Source organism: Myotis brandtii, unplaced genomic scaffold (genome assembly GCF_000412655.1).
Source record: "Myotis brandtii unplaced genomic scaffold, ASM41265v1 scaffold149, whole genome shotgun sequence".
NCBI classification, from domain to species: Eukaryota; Metazoa; Chordata; class Mammalia; order Chiroptera; family Vespertilionidae; genus Myotis; species Myotis brandtii.
Window position 1 is genome coordinate 677,731 of NW_005355385.1, and position 26,305 is coordinate 704,035.

Below are 26,305 nucleotides of genomic sequence, written 5' to 3' on the forward strand. Positions count from 1 at the left end.
TACAGCAACTCAGTTTATTACATGCAGATTCTTCTGCATTGTTGCTAACAGTTCACTGGTCCAAAATTACTAAAATACTTAAAAAACTATACATTATGTAAACAAAACATAAATAAGACAGCATAGTTCTTTGTACATATAGTTTAGTACAGGTTGTTAGGAATTTAGGAATATGTACAATTTTACACCATGGACTGCATTTTCACAATGCATAAATATATATATATATATTTTTACAGAAACAAAAATAAGATTTCACTAATGACACAAAATACCATATTGTAGATACACGCTGCAATAGTCCAAATTCAAGAAGAAACATGTCAATGCAAGTGCGCAAAAGGCTAGCTTACTCCAAACTAGTCAAACTTGACTTCGTTCAATTTGTTATACAGACAGGTAAAGCCTGTCTACTTTAACCAACCAACCTCAGAGAACATATACCAATGAGTGAAATGGAACAGGTATTTTCCTCCCCAAGAAAACAAAGCCTGTTGCAAGCTAATGAAAAGATACATTAACACACACACACACACACACACACACACACACACACAATATGTATAGTATGTTTTCAACAGTATAATAAAATAATAAAATTTATATGGGAATCAAAACAATGCCCCATTATTTAAAAACTGGCTCGTTTAGTCTAAATTCAAGATGCAGCTGTGTCAGGCTTCTCTAAGCCAGATGACTGAAATGCAGGGAAGACAGAGGCAGGCTTTCGACTGGCAGATACAACAATTTGAGAGAGAGATGAAGAGAGTGAAGAAACCTTAGATGCTGGAGTACTTATGGTATTCAAAATGGCTCCTTCTGGGCTAACCAACAATTTTTTGACTGATGTGTCCAAATGAAATACTGAAGTACTACTTGGCAGTGGAGAATTACTAGAGCAAATGGCAGAAACCAAAGATGTCTTGGCTAAAAGAGTACTTGGAGGAGACTTAATTACTGAAGTCAATGACACCGTTGGTACAGGAGGTGGAACAGAAACTTGAGCAGTTGTGTTTATGATTTGTGGTTGTGTATGCACTGTGGGTAGAGAACTTGCATTCTCAAGAGAGTTTACAATTTTTGTAGAGGTTCTTAGAGATTGTTTTACAGGTTGCCCACTTAAATTATTAGATGCTAGTGTGGTCTTTTGGACAGGATTATCTACTGGTATAGGCTGAATGCTTTGGCCACTGTTAAGCACTAAGGGAGGTCCATATTTTGGATTAGTAGATATAAGGAGAACATGGCTGCCAGCTCCAAGACCTTGTGGTGGAACAATAAACCGGGTTCCATTAATCATGATCTGAGTACCAGGTGCCAAAGGCGTACTGGTGTTGATGACTATTTTTTGCTGAATACAAGGTTCACTGAACTGACTTTCTACCACACTAGTTACATGTGATGGTGCTGTAGCAGTGTGAATGGCAGAGCCACCTGGAGTAGAACTGTAACTGGAGGATGACTTTACTAAAGCAGGGGATATTGGCTGGTTTGGCAGAGAAGCAACATTGGAAATATTAACTATTTTACTTGGACTCGGTGAAAGGGATGGCAATTCAGTTTGAGGTTTATTTGTGTTCATATTTGTTGGCACTGTAGCTGAAATCCCTGGTGATTGAAACTGGACAGAAGTCTGAGATTGTCTTTTAGAAAGAGATACAGAACGTGTGGCTCCTGATACTGTTGCCACTTGTGGGACTGTGTTGATTTTAGGGGATATAGTCACAGGTGTAGGCAAGGCAACATTAACAGGGATTTGCAAAGCTGATGTCAAACATTTAGGAGACACTGTTGGTTGTGTAGTTGAAATCAGAACAGATGATGCAAGATGTCCTGTTTTCACAGTTGATATCGCCACAGTGTTTCCGAGATTTGACGTGCAAAGTCTATTTGACAAAACAGGCATAATTCTTGAAGAGGTATCATTTCCACTGACTAAAACAGGAGGTCGTGTCCCAACTGAAGCAGAGGTTGAGGTCACTGAAAGAGAACCTACAGATACATTTGCTCCTGTTACTGAAAACATGTTTACTGCTCTTGCTGCAGAAACCACTGATTCATTAACAGGAGTAATATTTTGACTCACAAAATTTGAGCTTACTGGAATTGAATTACTTGTTGACAATGGCAAAACATAGCCCTTGGTACTTTTTTCTTCTCCTTTTGGGGTTACATTTTGCAGTATGTTAATTGATGGTATAGCCGGCACACTCCCTGTAGTATTTACAATTGCTTGACCTATATTTAGACCAATTTTCACATCTTTTATCTGAGACACAGTTGTTGATGAATTTATTTTCATTGGTGCTCCCACTGTAGATGGAATTAGTACTATCTGAGGCTGCTCTGGAGTCTTAACATATGTTTTATTCAAGGGGGGAGTTTGTTTTAATGGTTCTGCCACAATAGTTGAAGTGCCACTGGATATTGGAGCATTAATAAAAACTAATTTCTGGGCAGACACACCTGTAGGTGTTGGTGCAGGTGTCACATTAATTGGAGTTCCACTGCCAGAAGAAAGAACAGATGGAGCTGATACTAACATAACTTTTTGAACTGTAGTCCCACTGATGACATCTCCATTTGTTGCTACTGTTGCTTCTGATCTTGTAACAGGGTAACTTTTTGTGATATAATCTGCTTGTTGCTGTTTAGTTGGAGTATGAATAGCATTTGCGTTGGTTTGTCCAAAATTTCCTGGTGGAAGGCTAATTACACTTACTGAACTATTTGCTGTTGATGATAGCAGAGTACTAGAAGAAATAGAGGACTTCAAGGGAGAAGAGGGCATGTGTGAAGTCTTCTCTACCATGTGGCCCAAATTATCACTTACAAGAGGTTGTCCTAATGTAAGTTTGAGATTTTTCCCCATGGATGGATTAAAGCCAGCTGGAATGGAAGCAGAAGTTGGTGTTTGGCCAAAAGGTGGAAGACTAGATGTAGTAGTCATTCCAGCTACTGGTGAAAAAGCAGAGGAGGATGAAGTTGTTGATTTTGGCACCAGAAATGCCTGAAGCTGAGGAGCAAAAGTGAAAACTGAACTCGAAGATAAACTGTTGGGTGAATTTTGATCTGTATTTGTTTGTACTTTCACAACTCCAGTGTTCCCACCTCGTGTCCTTACAAGAATTGACTGTGAATCTCTGATACACACAGTTTTCAATTCTTGCTTTGCTTCAGAAGAATCAGAATTTTGTTGTGCAAAACTGTTGAGGGAGCTACCAGGATTTGTAGATCCACTTAGTGTTGTTGCTGATAATAGAGGCTGAACTATGGAAGAAATGGTGGGTGAAGCAATGGGATGGGCGAACGTGGTTGCTGAAATTGCATTTTTTACTTTTCCTACCTCACTCTGACTATTCTTAACTGGTGGTGTTAATAAATTACTTATGGAGGTTACAGGTGACAAAGGCTGTGGTCTAGCACTATTCACATTTGACAAAGGTGTAATCGTCTTGTTCAAAACTGCATTAGGTAGATGGGTAGAAGAAACAGCTCCTGCTGACTTGACAAGAACTGTTGCTGAAGAAGAGTTTACATTTGCTGTCTGCTGGAAAGATAAACCATGTTGTTCTGTACCTTTTTGTTGAAGTGGTGGTATTTCTTTTGCAACTGCTTTTCCTTCCTTATGCTGAATCACAAAATTCTTAGGCAGAATGAGGACCTGCTGCATGATTTTTTCTCCTGTCTTAGGATCCAGCATAGGTTGCATCTGAATCTTTACTGAGCTATTATGAAGATCTATGGGCAACCACTGGCCACAGGGCATTTTGTACACCATCTGTAAAGGACCTTTTGTACTGGTGTGGCAGGTCAACGCTGGCTTTATGGGGCTTGCTTCTGGAGGAGATATAACTGGCTTTTCCACAACAGAAGCACTTTTACCTGTGGAAGGGGGCAGTTGATTTGTTAAGGTCACTTTGTTCCCAATATTTGTTGCAAGCAAGGCCTGAATAGGTTTGGTCCCTTTCTGGAGAGTAGACACTGGTGTTGAATCCACTGAGCCAAATGACTCTGGAAACAGTGGCTCTGTATGCTTTGATTCATCCAAATAGTCCATCTGCATATCATCTTCTGCATTCTCAACTGTTGTCTCATTTGTGCTTAACTTTGCTTTCTTCCTTGGAGAAAGTTCTTTTGTGCTATCATCCAGATGACTAGTTTGTTTGGACTGTCGCTTAAGTGTTTTAGGCAGTGTCTTCAGTATATCTTTAGAAGGCAATTCCTTTTTCAACAACTTGCTTCTGGCCATAGGAAACTCTATTTCTGACAATTTCATATCATCTGAAAATTATAAAACAAGCATTTTGTTAATATAAATTGCAAGTGAATAGTAATAAGACCAATTATTTTTTAAAAAGTCAATCTTTGAACTGACAATTTATTAAGAAATTTATAAGGTGATTCAAGTCTCAGCACTACTGATGGGAATTAAGGTAAGATGACCTTTGACATAGTAATCTTGATATAATAAACATTTTCAAGAACATCCTATTATTAACAAGAAAATTATTTTTGGTTAACTTCTCTAATTCTGCTGACCATGTAAGCACAAAAGGAAATTTTACATATTTTAAAGAGATTAAGCCAGCAATTAAAGGCTAAGACTTTAGATTTGGAAAGGAATCTAGTCTAGTTCTCTTCTTCACAGGAAAATCTTGATGTCAAAGAGACATGGTTCTCCATACTAATCTATTTTTAGAGACTCTAAAGGATGAAAAGTGTCCATCTTTTACTGGTGTTTAATTACCCCTACAGTAAAAAATTTATGTTCATGTCTGGTCAAACTGGGTTGATAAGAAGTTACTCTTTTTCAATTTACTAAAGACATAAAATACAACAGGTTAATTCATTTCTAACCACAAATTTTCATACTAACCCTCATATAACTAAAGAAAGTAATTTAATTAGATTTATATAATAATATAATCTGATGAATTGAAATGAATTACAGATAGTCTAATCCAGCTTTTAATATAAGAATAGTGTGTCCACTCAGGTATCATTAGGCCATCAATCTTGGTCATTCCTTATTAACAAATAATCTTCATAGTATTAGGGACTTTCCAAGTTCCCATTTAAAGTAAACATCAGAAATAGTGCTTCAAACACAGTGATAAGAAGAGGCTGAATCTATTTCAAAGGAGGTACAGATCAAGGATGTGTGGTCTGTAATGAGCAGTGACACACATATAGTTTGGAGTCAAGCATTGGCTCCAGAAACTCCCAGAAATGTAATAACTTCAAAGAGCCTTTTATTAAGGACATAGTACACCTTCAAAACATCAGATTTTCCCAATCAATACATGTCATTAACTAGATGATATTTTATCTCCATATAATATACTAAAACTTCTCTGAGCTTTTAGTGTTGATTTAAAAGAAAGTGTTTTTTATTAAACTTTTATTAAATTTATGACCTCTTTGATTAGTACTGAAGTAACAGTCTTTGATTTATTATAATTCCATGATAATAATTAAATAGCCATATTCTGAAAGTAACAATGGGGACTGAATTACAGATGTGTAATGCATAGTTGCTGTTTTTTCAATGCCTACCTGAATCAAAGTGATCTTTCTCCAGGATATCTAGAGGTTCTGTTGAGTCTATAGACTTACTGATTTCAACTTTAGGAGATTCCTTTCCAGGATCTCCTTCACCTTCTTCAGTAGTCCATAGTTCTCTAGTAAATTGATCATGATCAGGCTGTCTTCTGAAATCATCATAGTCTTTCTTTAGGCGGCTCCTGAAATAGAATGCCCAAGATAACAAACAAACAAAATACCCATGTTTAGTTCAGTCTTTCCAATGAATATTATTTAAGAAGACAAAACCCAAGGTATAGCATAAGAAATTGAAAAGATTATATCTGCAACTTCAAAATAAAGTGTTTGAACATTCCACTCATTTGTCTTTCTAAATGCTACTGGTAGAGAAAAAGGTAATTCTAAGAATATTGATTTTAGATAGTCTTAAAATGACTATAATATTTTAAAAGTTCATTAAAAAGTTAATCAAGAAATTCTAAGAAACAGTACCTATCTACAGAGATTAACAAACAAAATAAATATCCATCATTTAATCCTGAGAGTAAATATTTCTAAACTTTTGGGTCTACTAGAAAGAAATCTTTATTAAGCATAAGAAAACAAAGCAGAAAGGTGATCTTCCAGAGATCCTTTTCACATAAAAATGTAACAGCTATGTTTTAATGAAACTACAGAGAAATGGAAACATTTCCAAATGATTATATGGTATTTATTATCATTTTTGCTTTCAACTGAGTTTCTATGTTCTACCCCCTAACCTTTACCCTTTATTTTTTTGTTTTTAAAAATAATCTGAACATACATTCTCTAATGTATTTTTGCTACAAGTTCTTATATTTGCATATTGAAGTTTAGGTCTCACTTCTGTCATTTAACAGCTATAAGACTTTGGGCAAGACTTCCTAAGCATCAGTTTACGTCTTTGTACAATAGGGATAATAACTACTTACCTCATAGTATGTGTGGCACATAAATATTCAATAAATGTTAGTTAATAATAACTTTCAATTTATCAGTTTTAAATTAATACTTAAGGTTTTATGAAGTAGGTAAGGGTTGTAAGATACTAGAATGGGTTACCAAGGGTAACTGTAAAATTAATTTCATTTTAGAAATATCTACATGGGATTTATAATTTCCTTCCTTCTCAGTCTTAGCTAGTGACTTTGCTTCTTATTTCAGGGAAAATAAAAGTAATCAGACAAGAACCTTCATATGTTCATACCTCATCTGCAACTGAAGACATTCATTTGTACTCATATTTTCTGTCTTCTTATCTAAGTTGACTCCTCCACTTAAGCATCCTGTCTCACCTCTTCAAGAATATCATTCTACCTTCCTTTGCCTGAGTCCATTTTTATCTCTGTATCAGATAATTTCAACCAGTATACAACCATGTTATTTCTCTCATTAAAATAAAAACAAAACACAAAGCATTACTTCGCTTGACTCCAATTGTCCTTCTAGGTACTGCCCTATTTCTCTGCTTTACTTTATAGCAAAACTCTAATTCTTCTACCCTAATTCTCTTGAACAGACTCCTAACTTTTACCCACTTCTCTACTAACACAGCTCATCAAGGTCATCAATGATCTCATGCTGTCAAAATTAAATAATAAATTCTCAGTCCTCATATTCCTCAGTGCATCATGAGTAGACCTCATGGACATTTTCTTTCCCTAGTTTCCAAGACACCACTCTTTCTCTTGGTTTTCCTCCTATCTTACTGAATACTCACCTTCTCAGTCTCTTCTGCTGATACTCATCTCCACCAACTATGAATGCCATAGGGTTCAGTATCTCTTCTTATCTATGTTCACATACAAGGTAATTTCTACCAGTTTCACAGCCTAAATATAATCTATATCCAGACAACTTCCAAACTTAAATCTGGCTTACTCTCTTAGACTGGGAACTTATACTAAACTGCCTACTCAATAACTCCAATTAGATGTCTAAAAAGCATATCAAACTTCACATGTTGAAATCCAAACTCTGAATCTCTTTCTTCCTCTGCCCCAAACTTGTTATTCCTTCAGTTCCCACTATCTCAGCTAACAGCAATTCCATTATTCCAATTGTTTAGACCAAAAACTCTGAGGATCATTTTTTTACTCTCATTTTTTTCTGTCACTTCATATTCAAATCCCTAAGTAAATTCTACCAATCCTGCCCTGGCTGGTGTGGCTCAGCTGGTTGGAATTGTTGTCCTGTGAAGGGTCACAAGTTTGATTCCCAGTCAGGACACATATAGGAGGCAACTGATCGATGTTTCTCTCTTTCCCTCTCTTTCTCTGTAAAAAATCAATAGAAACATATCCTCAGGTGAGAATTAAAAAAAAAAAAAATTCTACCTTCAAGATATATCCAGAATCCATCCACTCCTTGTGATTAGCACTGCTACTATCCTGATCTAAGTCACTATCATCTTTTGCCTGGATTACTGCTAGAGTGTAGCTGATTTCCCTACTTTCATCGTTGTCCCTCTACATACTAAACTCAATACAACAGGCAGAGTGAGTTTAAACATTAAGTTTTAAAGCACATGTCCTGCCTCTGCTTTAAACCCTCCAAAGGCTTCTCATCTCAGAGTGAAAACCAAAGTCCTTAAAGACCTACATGATCTTTACTTCTCTCACTCTTGATTCTTACCACTTTCCTCCTCACTCACTCACTCTGGCTACACTTGCTCCTTTGCATTTCCTCTAAATGCCAAACATGCTTCCAACCTTAGGGTTTCTGCATCTTCTTTTTCTTCAGATATCTACATGGCTCTCTCCCTCATTTCCTTTTTTAAATTTTTATTTTTTAAAATATATTTTATTGATTTTTTACAGAGAGGAAGGGAGAGGGATAGAGAGTTAGAAACATCCATGAGAGAGAAACATCGATGAGAGAGAAACATCGATCAGCTGCCTCCTGCACAACTCCTACTGGGGATGTGCCTGCAACCAAGGTACATGCCCTTGACCGGAATCAAACCTGGGACTCTTCAGTCCACAGGCCGATGCTCTAGCCACTGAGCCAAATTGGTCAGGGCCCTCATTTCTTTTAGATCTCTGTTCAAACATCACCTTATCAGGGAATTTCTCCAACACCCTGGTAAAAGAGCAATCATCATTCAAACCAGGCATTTCTTATCCCCCTTTACCCTGCTCTATTTTTCTTTACAGCACTTATCACCATCTAACATTTGACTTGGTCCCTTTCTTCCATTAGAATATAAGCCACAGATGAAGCTAGAAATCAATAAAAGGAAAACTGGAAAATTTACAATTTTGTGAAAATTAAACAACACTGTTAAATAACCAATGGATAAAAGAAGAAATCATAAGGGAAGTTGGAAAATACAAATTAATGAAAATAAAAACACAACATATCAAAAGTATGGAACAATGAAAGCAGTGCTAAGGGGAAAATTTAAAGCTACAAATGCTTACATTAAAAAACAAGAAAGATCTCAAATCAACCACCTAACTTTATAACATAAGAACCTAGAAAAAGAAGAACAAAGAAACCCAAAGCTAGCAGTACAGAAATAATAAAGATTAAATAAAATAGAGAATAGAAATGCAGAGAAAAATCAATGAAATCAAAAGTGAGTTCTTTGAAGGATCAACGAAACTGACAGACCTTTAGCTAGACTTAGAAAAAAAAAAAAAGAAGACTCAAATTACTAAAATCAGAAATGAAAGTGGGGCAATTAGTACCAATTCTAAAAGGATTATTCTGAGTACTATGAACAATTGTATGCCAATAAATTGGACAACTAGATGAAATGAACAAATTCCTAAAAACATAAAACTTACCAAAGCTAAATCATGAATAGAAAATCTGACTAAATCTATAACTAGTAAGGAGATCATATCACTAACAAAAAAAATCTCTTGACAAAGAAAAGCCCCAGACCTGACTACTTCACTGGTGAAGTTTACCAAACATCTAAGAAGAACTAATACCAATCCTTTCCAAACTTTTCCAAAAATCTCAAAAGGATAAAACATTTCTTAACTCGTTCTTTGAAGCCAGCATTATCTTGATGCCAAATCCTGGTAAAGACACTACAGGAAAAGAAAACTACAGACTGCTATCTCTTATAAACATTAATGCAAAAATTCTCAACAAAGTACAAGCAAATGAAATTCAGCAGCATATTGAAAGAATTATACACCATGACCAAATGGGATTTATTCCTGAAATGCCATGATGGTTCAACATACAAAAACTGGTTAATGTAATAGACCACATTAACAGAATGAAGAAAAGAAACTGCATGATCATCTCAATTATTCCAGAAAAAGCATCTGACAAAAGTCAACATCCTTTCATAATAAAAACACTCAACACATGAGAAACAGAAGAAAACTACTTCAACATTAAAAAAACACACACCATACATGAAAAACCCACAGCCAACATCATACTCAATGGTAAAAGACTGAAAGCTTTTCCTCTAAGCACAGGAACAAGGATGCTTGCTTTTGCTACTTCTATTCAACATAGTACTAGATATTCTAGCCAGAGCAATTAGGCAAGAAAAAGAAACAAAGGCATTCAAGTTAAAAAGGAAGAAGTAAAATGATCTCTGTTCACAGATAGATATTATATGTAAAAAAACACTAAGAACTAAAAAAATTGCTAGAACTAATAAATTGAGCAAAGTAGGAAGATATAAGTCAATACACAAAAATCAGTTGTATTTTTATAGATTGACAATGATCAAAGTGAAAAGGAAATTAAAATACTTAGGAATTAATCAAGAATGTGAAAGACCTGTACATAGAAAACTAAAAAAAAAAAATGAAGAAGGAAATTAAAAGAAGACATAGGTAAATAGAAACACACCATATTCATGTATTGGAAAATAATATACATTGAGTGGCCAGATTATTATAACCACCCCATCAGCACTTCCTTGGGCCACCTTTTGCTTTCAATACTGTGGCGATTCTTCTTGGCACTGACTCCACGAGATGTTGAAAGGTGATGCGAGGAATCTGACACCATGCCTGATGAATAGCACTGTCCAGTTCTGTGAGATTTGATGGTTGTGGAACCAGCTGCCTGATGACTCTTTTAACTTCGTCCCACAAATGCTCAATTGGATTGAGATCTGGTGATTGTGGGGGCCACCTAAGCAAGGTAAAGTCTCCCTCATGTTCTTGAAACCACTCCTGCACAATACGAGCACCGTGGCATGGCGCATTGTCTTGTTGGAAGAAGCCATCTCCATTGGGATACACCATCAACATGATAGGATGAACTTGATCAGCAACGATACTTAGGTATGCTGTGCTATTCAAACTTTGTACCACACAAATTAAAGGGCCCAAATCATGCCAGGAAAACATGCCCCAAACCATAACACTGCCTCCACCAGCTTGAAGGGTTGTACTCATGTATGTGGGGTGCATGCTTTCATGCTGTTTCCGCCAAATTCTCACTCTGCCATCTGCAAGATGCAACTGGAAACGTGATTCATCGGACCACATGACTTTTTTCCAATGCTCGACTGTCCAATCCTTGTGTTTCTGTGCGAATTGGAGACGTTTTATCTTGGTAACTGCCGACAGCAAAGGTGTTCGAACAGGCCTTCGGCTTCCATATCCCATATGATGCAGTCTTCGGTGAACAGTGCGTCATTTGAGAGGATCCCTGATTAAGATCTGCAATAATTTGATGCACTGTTGCCCTTCTGTTGTCTTGTACCAGTCTTGACACTCTCTGTTCTGCCCTAACATTGACTAGTCACTGATGGCCACAATTCGCACGTTCAGACCCAGATTTTCAGCTGACAGTCCAGTCTTTAAACACTTTAGCAACAGCTGCTCTTGAACATTTAACGAATTCAGCTGTTTTGCTGATACTCGCTCCATGGCTCCAAGCGCCAACAATCACCCCACATTCAAAGGCTGTTAAGCTGCATTGTTTACCCATATCTTCAGAAAAAAAATCACTTCTACTGTCGTGATAAACAACCTGCTTCCCTATTTATAATGGTCTGGCTCTCTAGCAACTTCAGCGCGAGATTATAGCTAATTTGCTATGATAATAATTTGGTCATAATAATTTGGCCACTCAGTGTATTTTTTCAATTACAGTTTACATTCGATATTATTTTGTACAGTATTAGTTTCAGCTATCTCTCTATATAAAAACCTAAAGATCATTACGACCGGATGACCGGCTGGTAGCTATGATGCGCACTGACCACCAGGGGGCAGATGCTCAATGCAGGAGCTGCCCCCTGGTGGTCAGTGCGATCCCACAGCCAACCTCCCGCAGCTGGCCAACCTCCTGCAGTCCCTCCCCCTGGCCAGCCTGCCCCAATTAGCCCCAATCGCCAGCCAGGCCGAGGGACTCCAACCATGCACAAACTCGTGCACCAGGCCTCTAGTACAGTAATAATGGTTATACAATCATACTTTACAAAGTGGTCCTCTCAATATTTTAAGTATTCATTCTGGCACCATACATAGTTACTACAATATTATTGACTATACTAGAGGCCCGGTGCAGGCATTCGTGCACTGGTGGGTCCCTCAGCCTGACCTGCACCCTCTCACAATCTGGGACCACTTGGGGGATGTAGCAGTGCATGAAGTAGCAAGCAGCCAAGGAGGAGCCTGAGCCAGGGCTGGCGCCTCACCACTCCTGCTCATCCCGGCCCCGCTGTACCTGCCGCTTGGTAGCGCTGCCACGGAGGCGGGAGAAGCTCCCGCCACTGCAGCTGCACTCACCAGCTGTGAGTCGGACTTCTGGCTGAGAGGTGCTCCCACTGTGGGAAGCACACTGACCACCAGGGAGCAGCTCCTGCGTTGAGCATCTGCCCCCTGGTGGTCAGTACATGTCATAGCGACCAGTCATAACGATCACTTAGGCTTTTATATACATAGATATATACATAGATTCCCTATGCTGTACTTTACATTCCCATGACTATTTTGTGATTACCAATTTGTACTTCTTAGACCCTTCACCTTTTTCACCCAGGCCCCCAAACACCCTCCCCTCTGGTGACCATCAATTTGATCTCTATCTATGAGTCTATTTCTATTTATTTTTTTCTTTAGATTCCACAAATAAGTGAAATCATATGATATTTGTCCTTCTCTGACTGACTTATTTCACTTAGCATAGTACCTTCTAGGTACGTCCATACTGTTGCAATTGGTACTTTAATAATTATTTTTTTAATACTCATCCGAGGATATTTTTTATTGATTTTAGAGAGATAGGAAGGGAGGGAGGGAGAGAGAGAGAGAAACATCGCTGTGAAGAGAGAAACACTGATTGGTTGCCTCCTGAATGCAATGTGATCAGGAGGTATGCACCCTGGAACCTAGGTATGTTCCCTGACCAGGAATGGAACCTGCAACCTTTTGGTGTATGGGACGATGCTCTAACCAATTGAGCCACCCAGCCAGGGCCCTCTTTGCCCATTTTTAATATTTTTTTAAAAAATCCTCACCTGAGGATATTTTTTTCCATTGATTTTCAGAAAGAATGAAAAGGAGGGGGGAAGAAGTGGGAGGGAGGAGGGAGAGAGAGAAAAACATCAATGTGAGAGAGACACATTGACTGGTTGCCTCCTGCATGTGCCCTGACCGAACCGAGGATGGAACCTGCAACCTAGGTACATGTGTCCTTGACCAAAATTGAACCCGTGACCCTTCCGTATACAGGCCAACACTAACCACTGCATCATGTTGGCCAGGGCTGCCCATTTTTAAATTGGATTGTTTTGTTTGTGTGTGTGTTGGATTGTATGAGTGCTTTATAAATTTTAAATATTAACCCCTTATTGGATGTATACTGGTGAATATTTTCCATTTAGTAGGATGTCTTTTTGTTTTGTTGATGGTTTCCTTTGCTGTGCAAAACATGTAGTTCCATTTGTTTATTTTTCTTTTGTTTCCCTTGCATGAGAAGATTTATCAGAAAAAAATCTTGCCAAGAGAAATGTCAGAGATTTTGCTGCCTATGTTTTCTTCTAGGATTTTTATGGTTTCGAGTCTTATATTTAAGTCTTTAATCCATTTTGAGTTTATTTTTATATATGGTGTAAAAGGTGGTCTAGTTTCATTTTTTTTGCATCTATTTGTCCAATTTTACCAACACCCTTTATTGAATAGACTGTCTTTATCCCATTATATGTTCTGATCTCTTTTGTCAAATACAGGGTGTCCCCCAAAAATGTATACACACTTTAACAGCTGATAGCTCAATTTTGAAAATGAAATGTATTTTAATAAACATTGCCTTTGTAATTTTTCAAAATGTGTGTATACATTTTTGAGAACCCTATATTTACTAACCATAATAGGCATGGGTTTATTTCTCAGCTCTCCATTCTGTTCCATTGATCTATATGTCTGTTTTTATACCAGTACCATGCTGTTTTGATTATTATAGCTTTGTAGTATAGTTTTGTATCAGGTAGCGTAATAACGTCCAACTTTATTCTTCTTTCTTAAGATTGCTGTGGCTATTCAGAGTCTTTTGTGGTTTTATATAAATTTTTGGATTACTCTCATTGTTCTTGGTACCAGATGATGCCAGCAGGTAAAAGTTGCTAAGTGTTGCTTTTAGAGAGAAAATAAAATGCACATTAGGTCTCAGCATGATTTAAGCAAAGTGCTGAGTTCAGTATTTTTAAAATAGACTCACCATAGGGACAGGAGGGGAAAAGTGTCAGAATCATCTGTGAATCTACATGTTTTCTAATTATGATGTTGACTGTAGTTTTCATCTGCTGGTTTTGCTAAGCCTCCAGACACTAAAAAAGAATGTGCCAATTAGCAGGTATTGCCCCCCCCCCACCCCCAGCCCAGTTGTCTCCACCACTGGCAGTGGGGGACTGAAGAGTGTGGACTTGTTTAAGACATTTTTTAAGGTTCTCCTCAACTGTCCACACTGTACATTGATTTTCTGTCATAGCTCTATGCCTGGGGGGCTGCACCTCTTCATTGATCCACAGAGAGCATTCTTAGTGCATCAAAGAGATGCAGGAGGTGAGACTCAGAGGGAAAGATGGAAACCACGCTTTTAGGGCTGGACACGGCTCAGCAGTGTAAAAGCCACACACACACACACACACACACAAAATAAAAATAAATACATTTTTGGATTACTTCTTTTAATTCTGTGAAATACGCTATTAAGTATTAAGATAGAAACTGCAATGAATCTACAGATTACTTTGAGTAGTATTTTACATTTTAATGATGTTATTCTTCCCATCCATGAGCACAGTATATACTTCCATTTATTTGTATCTTCTTTCAATTTTGTGCTCCACTGTCTTATAATTTTCTGAGTATAGGTCTTTTACCTCCTTGATTAAAAATTTCCTACATATTTTTTAATGCAATTATAAATGGGATCGTTTTCTTAGTTTCCCTTTCTGCTAGTTCATTATTGGTGTATTAAAATGTAATTGATTTCTGAATATTTATTTTGTATTCTACTACTTCACTGAATTCATTTATCAGTTCTAGTTTTTTAGTGGAAACTTTGGGGTTCTCTATATACAGTATCATGCCATCTGTATATAACAACAGTTTTTCTTCTTCCTTTTCAATTTGGATGCCTTTTATTTCTTCTTGTCTGACTGCTGTAGCTAGAACTTCCAGTACTATGCTGAATAAGAGTAGTGAAAGTGGACAGCCCTGTCTTGTTCCTGATTTTAAGGAAAACACTTTTAGTTTTCCCATTAAGTATGATGTTGGCTGTAGGTTTGTCATATATTCATACATGGCCTGTATTATGTTGAGGTATGTTCCCTCTATTCCCACTGTGCCGAGAGTTTATCATAAACTACAGGCCTGGTGCATGAATTCGTGCACGGGTGGGGTCTGGCCAGCCCTGCCCCCGATCAGTGTGTGTGTGGGTCGATCAGGGGTGGGGCCGGCTGGGGGCAAGGACCCCAGCAGTCGGTGGGCTGCCCCCACACCCTGGTCAAACTCTGGTTGAAGGGACAATTTGCATATTACCCTTTTATTATATAGGGTGAGTACTGGATCTTCTAAAATGCTTTTCCAGCATCTATTGATATGATCATATAATTTTTTTAAATGGGGATTGTACCATCTTACAGACCATGCTGTGATTTTTTTTTAGTTTGTTTTTTGTTTTTAATATATTTTTATTGATTTCAGAGAGGAAGGGAGAGGGAGAGATAGAAACACCAATGATGAGAAAGAATCATTGATTGGCTGCTTCTTGCACACCCACAACTGGGGATCCAACCAGCAACCCGGGAATGTGCCCTGACCAGGAATCAAACCGTGACCTCCTGGTTCATAGGTCAATGCTCAATCACTGAGCCATGTTGGCTGGGCTGAACATATAATTTTTATCCTTCATTTTGTTTATCTGGCATAACACGTTAATTGATTTGTGAATATTGTATCAATCTTGCATCCCAGGAAGAAATCCCACTTGATCATAGTGTATGTTCTTTTTAATGTATTACTGAATTCAGATTGCTAATATTTTGTTGAGCATTTTTTCATCTATGTCCATCAGGGATATTGGCCTCTAATTTTCTTTCTTTGTAGTGGGAAGACTTAATATTTAAAGATGTCAAGCCCTAGCTGGTTTGGCTCAGTGGATAGAGCGTCGGCCTGTGGACTGAAGGGTCCTAGGTTCGATTCCAGTCAAGGGCACATGCCCAGGTTGCAAGCTGGATCCCCAGTAGGGGGCATGTAGGAGGCAACCAATCAATGAGTCTCTCTCATCATTGCTATCTCCCTCCCTCCCTTCCTCTCTGAAATCAATAAAAATATTTTTTAAAAATAAATAAAAAAAGAAGATATTCAATATCACTAATCATTAGAAAAATGCAAATCAAAACTACAATATACCACCCACTTCATACTCATTAAGATAGCTACTATAAAAAAATAGAAAATAACAGATGTTGGTGATAAAATGGAACCATTACACAGTTTGTAGGGAATGTAAAATTGTATAGTCATTGTGGAAAACAATATGGTGATTCCTCAAAATATTGAAAGTAGAATTACCATACGATCTGGCAATCCCATCTTGGGGTATATACACGAAGAATTAAAAGCAGATATTTGTACACCTATGTGCATAACAACTTATTCATAATAGCTAACAACATGAAAATTGTTACCTAAGGAAAATGTGATAAATGCAAACAATGGAATATTATTCAGCCTTCAAAAAGAGGAAAATTCTGATATATCCTGCAACATGAATGAACCTTGAGAACATTATTCTATAAGCAAGTCACAAAAAGACAAATATTGTATATTATATAAGGACTTAGAGTAGTCAAAATTATAGAGACAAAATATAGAATGGTGGTTACCAGGGGCTAGGGAGCAGGGAAAATGCAGAGTTAATAGGTATAGAGTTTCAGTTCTTGAGATGGATGGATAATAGTAACAAAACATTATGAATGTATTTAAATCACTGAACTGCACACTTAAACCTGGTTAAGATGGTAAATTTTGTGCATTTTACCACAATAAAGAAAAAGAATGTAAGGCACAGAGAAAGGGTTTTGTTAACATTATTTTTTCAGGGCTTGGGAAGTCTCTTGTACATAGGAGACACTCAAAATAGCTGCTAAATTATAAATCAATAAAAACTACTAAATATTCCAGGACATCTTCTCATAAGTCCTAAATTAAGAGCCCTAAAGTAAATAAAACAAATTATAAAGCTTGAGTTACCTGTTTCTTTGAAAAGCTTTCATTAATTTTGGTTCCCATGGCAGCAGTTCATTTAAAAGACGTATCAATGTACTATGCAATTCTTTTACAGCTTGCCTCCGATGATACCATTTACCCTAAAAACACAATTTTAAAAGTAAATCCCTTAGATTTAATCTAAAAATGAATGTCAACCCTTATTTTCTGAGTAAAAACCAAAACACCAATATCCATGAAATAAGTATCTCTTCTAGAAGATTGCAGAAAGGGGGATGTATCCTGTAATAAACCTTATTTGATATATTGTCATCATTTTCAATACTGCAATGCTACACTGAGTTAATAATTACTGACACCCCTCCATTTGCTAAAAAGCATTACTCAAAAGCATTTCATTCATATATGGAGGGGATGGGAAGAAGGGACAGTTGGAGTGAGTATGACAGCGCATACGCACTCTAGCTGTATGAAAACCCTTCTGAGGTATGTGCACTTTAGTCTCACTTAACAAATGATAAATGATTTAAGGTCCTATAAGGTGAACCCGCATCAGCCTGATGCTGAAGTTCAAGTTCTTAAAATTACATCACTATCTCTTAAAAACTGGATCATATAAATTCAATCTGACATAGGTTATAAAAACCTCTAATAAAGATATGTTTTAGTAGTACCCATAGAATTATTCAAGTTATATCTCTAGGTAGCTTATACCCTATTCTCCATAATGTTAGTGCACATCTATCAACATCACCACCGCCATCATCATCATTTACTGTTATATAAAAGACTGTATTTTCGCCCTAACCGGTTTGGCTCAGTGGATAGAGCGTCGGCCTGCGGACTGAAAGGTCCCAGGTTCGATTTCGGTCAAGAACATGTACCTTGGTTGCAGGCACATCCCCATTAGGGGGTGTGCAGGAGGCAGCTGATCGATGTTTCTCTCTCATCGATGTTTCTAACTCTCTATCCCTCTCCCTTCCTCTCTGTAAAAAATCAATAAAATATATTTTTAAAAACAGACTATTTTCTTTTCTTTTTTTTGGGGGGGGGGGGGCGGAGGGTAACAGCTTTGAGATATAATTCACATACCATATAGCCCATTTGTTTTATTTTTTTAAATAACAAAATACATACTACTACATATGTTATGGATCATATTTAGCATGTAAAGAATTAGATTTCATCCCTTAGCAACCGTTGAGCCAATTGCACATTTGTAGAACATTAAGGCAGAAAAATTACCGCTCCCTAAAGCAAAACGTATTCTAAATCTGTGCATAAATTTCCGAATTGTGTATGTATCTAAAACCTTCAAGATTTCAGTCATGGAAATTTTAGTCGCATATAAACCTAAGAGATTAAGTGCACAGTTCCTATTCTCAAAAGTTTTTGTATTTTAAACCAACAGAATGTCTATGTACATAAAAATATTAAATAACTACAGTACATTTTTACCACTGAGGTTTTTTTAATCTTAAAAAAATTAATCTTCCTGTTTATTAAAAATAGGAAGATGTGGGATTTTCTGTGCACATGCACATAAACAGGCTCACTCATTCTTGTGTCTTCTTAGTGGCATGATAAATCATAGCATTATGAAAAAAATTCAAAAAAATTAATTTATTTCATAATATGCTAATGTAGATATATCTTCCCTCTTGTCAAATACTTTCAAGTTAACAATAATTAATACCTCAAAAGTTCCCCCCAAAAGGAATGTTATGAAATAGTATGAAGTGCTTATTCTAACTCATGAAAGCAAACTATATATATAAAAAGCCAGTGACCATAATGGCCATAACAACCATAAGGACCGGTTGCTATGACAACCACTGTGGCCAGCGAACCTGGCCAGATCAGGGGGTGGGGCCGGCCAGCCAACCTCGCAGCCCCTCCCCCCTGCCGGCCTGCCCCTGATCGGACTCTCCCACCTGATCAAGAGTGGACCTCCAGCCAAACGCCCCTTCCCTTCCCCCCGGCCAGCCCCACCCACGATCAGCCCCTCCCCCCAGCCAGCTTGCCCCTGATGGGGCCGATTGGGCGGGTCGTCCAGCCAACCTCCTGCCATATTCTCCTCCCAACAGGCCCAGCCCCCACCTGCCCTGATTGGGGCCGGGCGGGCGAGACCCCACCCATGCACCAATTCGTGCACTAGGCCTCTAGTTAAATTATAAACAATAAAACTGACCAGGAAAAAACTTTTATCTAGGGAAAGCTAACTGAGGAAGGTAAAAAGGCAAATGACAGCTGCCCTAAATCCTTTGAGGAATGAGACAGGTTTTTATTTCAATAAAAAAAATAGAAAATTAAAAAAAAAGAAAATAGGAAGGTGGAGACTTTTCCCTTTAACAGGGCATGTCAACAATGTTATTTTTCTACTTAACTATCATTTGGCTTAAAAATAAAATGGTGAGAGTAGAAGTAAACTTTTTCTAAGTTAAAGACAGCAGAGAGAAAACAGAAATGAGGAATGAAGGTGGAGAGAATAATACTCTTTGGGTATAATCAATTGGAAAACTGTGAAAAGGCCAGGGAACACCAAGCATGCTGAATTCCTTTTTACTGGGGGGTCAGATGGGGCAGAATGGCAGATCAGAATTAACTTGGGTAGTATGGCTGCTGTCTGGATTAGTGTGATGGAGATGGGATGGGGAATGCAGAAAGACTACTAGTGTTATGGGACCTTAGAACTAGGTAAGTGAGGCACAAGAAGGGAAGACTGTGTAACTGGATGTCATTACTGCAAGACATTTGTCATCTGTGTTTGTGTCTTTACTAAACTGCAACATTAATTTTTGTATAAGAGAATTTTTAAAATATTAGGAAGATTTTATCTTTTGGTTTTATTTTGGTTTATTAAATTTTAATTAATCCAATGCCCAGAAATAAACTTCTGAACTAGCTGGTGGACACAGGGAAGGAGTCAGTAAATATTAATCAGAGAATAGATTTCTAACTTCAATATAATTCTGTCTTACCCACTGACCTGTTTGGGAATGTCTATGGCCTTCTAACTTTATATACATATTTTTGCCTTCTTTCCTTTCTTTATATTACATATTCCCAAATTGAGATAGTGATGGAATATTTCATTTACATTTGAAAATGCATATTTAACCATTCTGTATTTGGGAAGCCAACAAAAAGTTTATTACATACATAACACAAATTATAGAAAGACTGATAAAATGTTTTGACTATAAGATACATATAAAGAATATAATATGACCTTGACAAAAGGCATTCCTATACCCTGCCATGGGGTATGGGTGTCCATAGTTTTTAGGTTGATTAAAAGGGGACACAGGTTTTAACAAGTTCAGAATCACTGCTCTGGGATTGGTATTTGAGGCAAGGTACTTTAACTACTTGGTAGTAAAAGAGAAACTCACACTGCTTGTTTCATTTATCATCTTTGGTCAATAAAACCAAATGGAATTAAAATAATATGTCCCTTTCTAATAAGAGATGATCTCAGAGTGTCACAGTATACAATGGGACTAATGTAAGGAGAAGAAAACTTACAAATTTTAAAAGTTAGTCAGAGATAGTAACAATTTACCTTAACTTGGGTCTAATATTAAAATCAAACAAATATTGCCAGAACTTTAAGTCAGGTCATTAACCAAACACAGGCAATAGCTTTGCTGACTGATCAACTTGATTTACATATGCAGATAATATAATGTTATTTTTCTTGGCCTATACAAAGGCAATTCCTAAAGAAGAAAGAGACTATCTTGTTGTAAGCACCTGTATTTACAGGTAGGTATCTCTGTAATGCAAAACTAAAATCTAAAACGTATTGTTTAATTACAACAGTACTTAAAATTATAGTGAACTAAAGTTTAAAAGTGAATTAAGAAATAAGGAAAACAGCAAGTTCCCCTATTTACAAACACGTAAGACAGAATATGGATGTAATAAAAATTAGAAGACTCTTACAATCTTTGTCAGCACTGATCAATATAGAATCAAAGATAAAGATGGTAGGTAGAAGGACTAATAAAAGGTCATTTGTGGAACAGAGCTATAACTGTTTCTCTAATAAAATATATTTAATAAGCTTTATGTATATAAATTTAGCTCTTACTTTTCTTTATAAACAGGTATATAAATAAGGATAAATAAATTGTTCTCAAAATTAGAATTCTCACTATTTTCAGGGGTAAAAAATATTTTCTAAGATAATCCCAATGTGTTTGTGAATTTAATAATTCAAACATTTACTGAAAATCACTTTTAAAAAGAAGTAATTTTTTAAATGAATGTATTATAAAGTTTAACATAGAATACAGTATGAATTTCAAGCATACACCATGGAACCAAAGGCATACAATATGGATTAAATTTGAAGTTTACCTTTCAATACTTTCTCATCCAATGTCCACAGCAGCTGCAGATTGCCAGCTCCCTTTCCAGATGTCCCAAATGTCAAACAGTGGAGGTTTTCTAACCTCGTAGGAATTACTACAAAAAAGGAGTTGGTCTATGGTCACAAGATAAATCCTTTATTATATTATGCAGTTTTGTAAGTTTTTGAATGTGACACAGTAATAACCTAAGGAACCATATGGAAAAAGAAACTTTAAAAAATTCACAAAACTGCACAATACTGTAAAATGAAAAGCTGAGTCTATGTGTGTGAAATGAGTGGGAAGGGAAACTTACCTTACAACTAAAGAACAACTCCATTCTGCTGCAGTAATCTGAAATGGGCATGATAGCACCAGCATAATGCTGGCTGGGGTGTTGCAAAGAGAGGGAGTTGGCAATCTACTGATGTTGGGGACATTAGACAGCTAAAAGGAAGAAAAAGAGGAAAACAAATTCCAGATTTATCAACTGTCTCACCACCATGCACATATTTTGTACATTTTAATAAATTTAGATGGTTTGAATGTTAAGTTTAGGTGAAAGTAACTTGTTTAAATAATAATATATCATACTTTACAAACAAAATGCAAGCAACTTTCAGAAAAGCCAAATGGATTCATACACAAAGATGTCTCATTTAAAATCACTAGCAATAGCCAAAGGAAGGTTGCAAATATTTTAAATTCAGATGTGTAATAACAGCACAAGTCAAATCATCTATAAGTATTTTAATAAACTAATCACTTGGCATTCTCCTAGTCCAAGTAATATTTCATGAAAAGGTAATAAGTATTTACTTATTTTCGTATTGCCTACCTTAAGAAAATACCACCATATTCAAATATTCCTGTATATTCACAGTTTTGGGGGTAAAACATCACATTTATCTTGATAAAGACCCCTGAAACAGTGCTAGTTTGGCGGTATAGTGAAATGTCTGCATATAATATGGAAAAAGTTAAAAAGTACTTTAACATTGCCAGAAGTTCTAATATGAGCTATCACATGCTAGTATTTTCTCTTGAGGTACTCTTACACATTTTCACCTATGACTAATTTAATAGAGAAGGAAAGCATTTGTACTTTATTTTAAAGAAATCCCATATTGAACAGCATATGCGCAATTTCCATTACATTTCTAAATTAACATTTAACTAGAAAGCAGGAAGATAAACAACTACATCAACAATAAAACTGCAAGTTTTGGTGTCATTTGGATTTGTAGAAGAAAAACTGGATGACATATTACATTCTTAGTGAGATAATTATTGGAAAAGGGAATCTAATATTACCAGATTGATGAAGCTCATAGTTTTGGCTGTAAGCACCTCCAGGATTGATTGATTGATTTTAAATTAATTAATTTATAAGCACCTCCAGGATTTAAACTCAATTGTTCAGAACTCTGGACATTGAAAGGTGGCAAAATCACTACTAAATAGAAGATAATATAAATTTACTTGGGGCTTTGAAAAAATTTGATATTTAAAATGTTATTCATATTTGAATAAGCATGTGAGATATGTAATTCAAAAGGGTTTAAGGCATATTATACAAGCCACACTATGAAGCTCTAACTATAGAAGGATATATTACCCAGTTTAACCCTTGCTTGAAGCTCATTCCATTCTGAAAATATATAGCATTAATTCTTTGCCTTATTGTAAAAATACCAAACAGCCCTTTTCCCTTGTAATTAGAACTTTCTTTGGAAGAAAAGAGGTTTTCAAATATTGTTTTTATGAAAGTTTCCCTGATGGGATTCAAACTATGCCAAATTGCAGTAAGTAGAAATAGTGAACACTCTTAATAAGGGTTCAAATCCTTCTTAGTTGAGCAGAAGAGACTTACCATAGATAAATGAAAATGCATTCTCAGACAATTCAATGACTATTGTCTTACCAGTCATGTATTGTTCTGGTTCACATTTCCTGTCATCTAGCTTTATTTTCTTACTATTATTTTGAACATGTCAGTTAACATTTGATTCTTCACAAAGTTCATATTATGTGTATTTCCACACTATTCTCAAATAACATATAAACATGCAATTAATTAAAGTGAGCCAAGTGCATGTTGACTTCTGAATAAACACAGCTTGACAATAAAAGATTAAATCTTTTATTTAAAAATACTGGAGCTAGTCCAACCCTTGATTAAAGTTAATAATTTATCCCCAGAGCTTGGGGATAGAATCTTAAGCTCTATAATTAATTTCCTTGAGAACAAGAACTTAATTTCAATCTCTAGATCCCTACCAAGTTCCTGGTAGTATGCATAGGACACAAAAGATGTTGAGGAAATCCTATATAATAAAAGGCTAATATGCAAATTGTCCCCACGGGCAGGAGTTCGACCAACCGGGAGTTAGATGTGCGCTGACCACCAGGGGGCGGCACAGAATAAAGGGAGGCCCTGGCCGGCAGCCAGCAGCCAGTAGATGCTAGGGACCCTACCTGTGCATGAATTTCGTGCACTGGGCCTCTAGTATTTTCCTAATTAATAAGACTGGAATCTGTAAATTAGTAAAGAAACTTAACTGTTGTGCAAGTTTTCCAAAAGGTCACTTTAATTTTTTAAAAAGCTTTAAATATAACTATTAAAAGACAAAGTAATCCCCCGACAGTTGAGATAGTTTTCAGTTTTGTTAATCATTAAATAGTTTACCAGAAGATCTAGAATAAAAAAAACCAATACAGATAATGACTCAATTGTCAAAACTTAATACTAATCTTAAGGACAATTTAGAGATTACTGCAACCATATCTACAACTAAAGCCATTAAATAAAATTAGGGCATATTCAGAACTCTGAATATACCTAAAGTTCATTACACACTCTAGTAAAATAGATTTGTACTCTAAACATATAACTATAAAGATAATTTTGATTTGATGCCTCCCTCACTGTGAGCAAATGGGATAAGAAATGGAAAGGAGGAGGAAAAAGTCCCATAACCTTTCACTATAATAGAGTAAAATTTGTTATAGGTCTTAGAAAATAAGGTGAATGTATAATAACTGCTTTACCTTATATTAAACTTTTACCATGTGTTTTTTGGGTCCAAATAAATTCATTTAATAAGTGAAATCTTATGCATAATTTGACTTTATTTTTCCATTTACCTGTGCTTCTCATTCCTTAGTATATCTTCACTTTTAAAAATATATTACATCATATTTCTAAAAATGAATAAAGAAAATATACAAGCATGTTATCTGTAACTTCATTTCCTAAGGAAGGTAAAAGGTAAATGGTGAACAAACTTAAGGGAGGCCATAAATCATAATGAAGACAGCTGAGATGGATCTGAAGCTAAACATTTAGCAATATATAAATGTATCAAATCAACACACTGCACACCTCAAATTTAGTTTTAATGTCAATTATATCTTTTTAAAATTTTTCAATGATATCTTAATAAAAACATTTTTAAGTGGAAAAAAAGAATATTTTAAAATTATCTGATGGAATCATAAAGGGTAAATGTTAACATTGATAGTCACAAGTTCTATCAAATACGGGCCTGAATTAGAAGTAAATGATGCAATAAAGTATTCTCAATTATGGGATATATGATTTTATTGATTTTTACCTAATTTTCAAAATATCAACATAATAAATTGGCAGCAGCAGACAAAATTAGAGGCTAGAGCCCTTAGCAAATATGGGCTTACCGCCAGGGTTTTGCAATGGCCACACAACTAACATTTGAGACCAGATAATTCTTTGTTATGGGGGGGGGGGGGGGGCTATAATACTAGATCATTAAAATGTAGCATATTTTTAGCAGTATCACTGGCCTCTATCCATAAGTGCCAGTACCACATCTTCAACTATGACAACCAAAAAGTCTCGGGGGTTGGGTGGTGGGGGTGCATAATTATCCCTGATTTGATAACCACTGGCTTATAAAGAACTCTGTGACCGCAAAACATTGTCTAGCTATCGTATAGACTTTGATTAGGCAGGAGAATTATTATTGTATTATGAATTTAAATGATCTTAAGAACATATAAAAATTTCATTCATTACTTGAAATTCCTAATTCCTTTTAACATATCTTTTTATATATTGTAACCATTACGCACATATTATTTTTTATGTTTTAAAAAATTTAACATTTCACAAATATTTCCATGTAGTAACAATGATCTACAGATATTTTATTTTACTAGCTATATGATATACCATTGTGTTAGTATTACTGTTTGGTTAGTCATCTCCCTACTGTTGGACATACGAGCTTTTTCCAAATTTCCAATATTAGAGTTAGTCTGTGGAACACACCATTGTGTAAACTACTTTTTTGGGGGTTGGGTAAGGGTGAAATGGGTATAATAAATGTTAAATCCCAAATAGGACTATAGGATTAAAGAGCATAGACAATTTTATAGCTTTTTTATATACTGACTATGATATTTAGAAATATTAAATCCTGCTCAGTGCAGAAGTGCTTAATTGCTAAAAGGTGTATTAGAAAAGATGTGCTCTTATATTTTAATTTTAGTTTATCTATTTGATAAGACTAGCATTCCATCATTTGTCATAATATAATCCAGACAAGGTTTCTTTTCTTATAAGATTTTTTTTTGCCAAATGTTAATTTTCCCTTATACCCAATCTTTTTTTATATCCTTTTAAAAAAATTTTGTTTTATTGCTTAAAGTATTACAAAGAGTATTACA

At 36.0% G+C, this 26,305-nt stretch overlaps 1 protein-coding gene across 4 annotated transcripts in view; it reads right to left on the reverse strand.

Annotated features, from left to right (window-relative positions):
• KIAA2026 (KIAA2026 ortholog) overlaps positions 1 to 26,305 on the reverse strand; it is an 83,050-nt gene continuing 56,745 nt past the window's right edge. For 3 of the 4 annotated variants that reach the window (XM_014535704.1, XM_014535705.1, XM_014535702.1), the window contains 3 exons: positions 17,262 to 17,377; positions 5,560 to 5,747; positions 1 to 4,284 (listed from right to left, as the gene is read on the reverse strand). In XM_014535704.1, coding sequence (XP_014391190.1) covers positions 659 to 4,284; positions 5,560 to 5,747; positions 17,262 to 17,377 — 3,930 coding nt within the window. In that variant the 3' untranslated portion in view covers positions 1 to 658. The remainder of the gene's footprint in view (positions 4,285 to 5,559; positions 5,748 to 17,261; positions 17,378 to 26,305) is intronic. The other variant, XM_014535703.1, reaches the window with a different exon arrangement.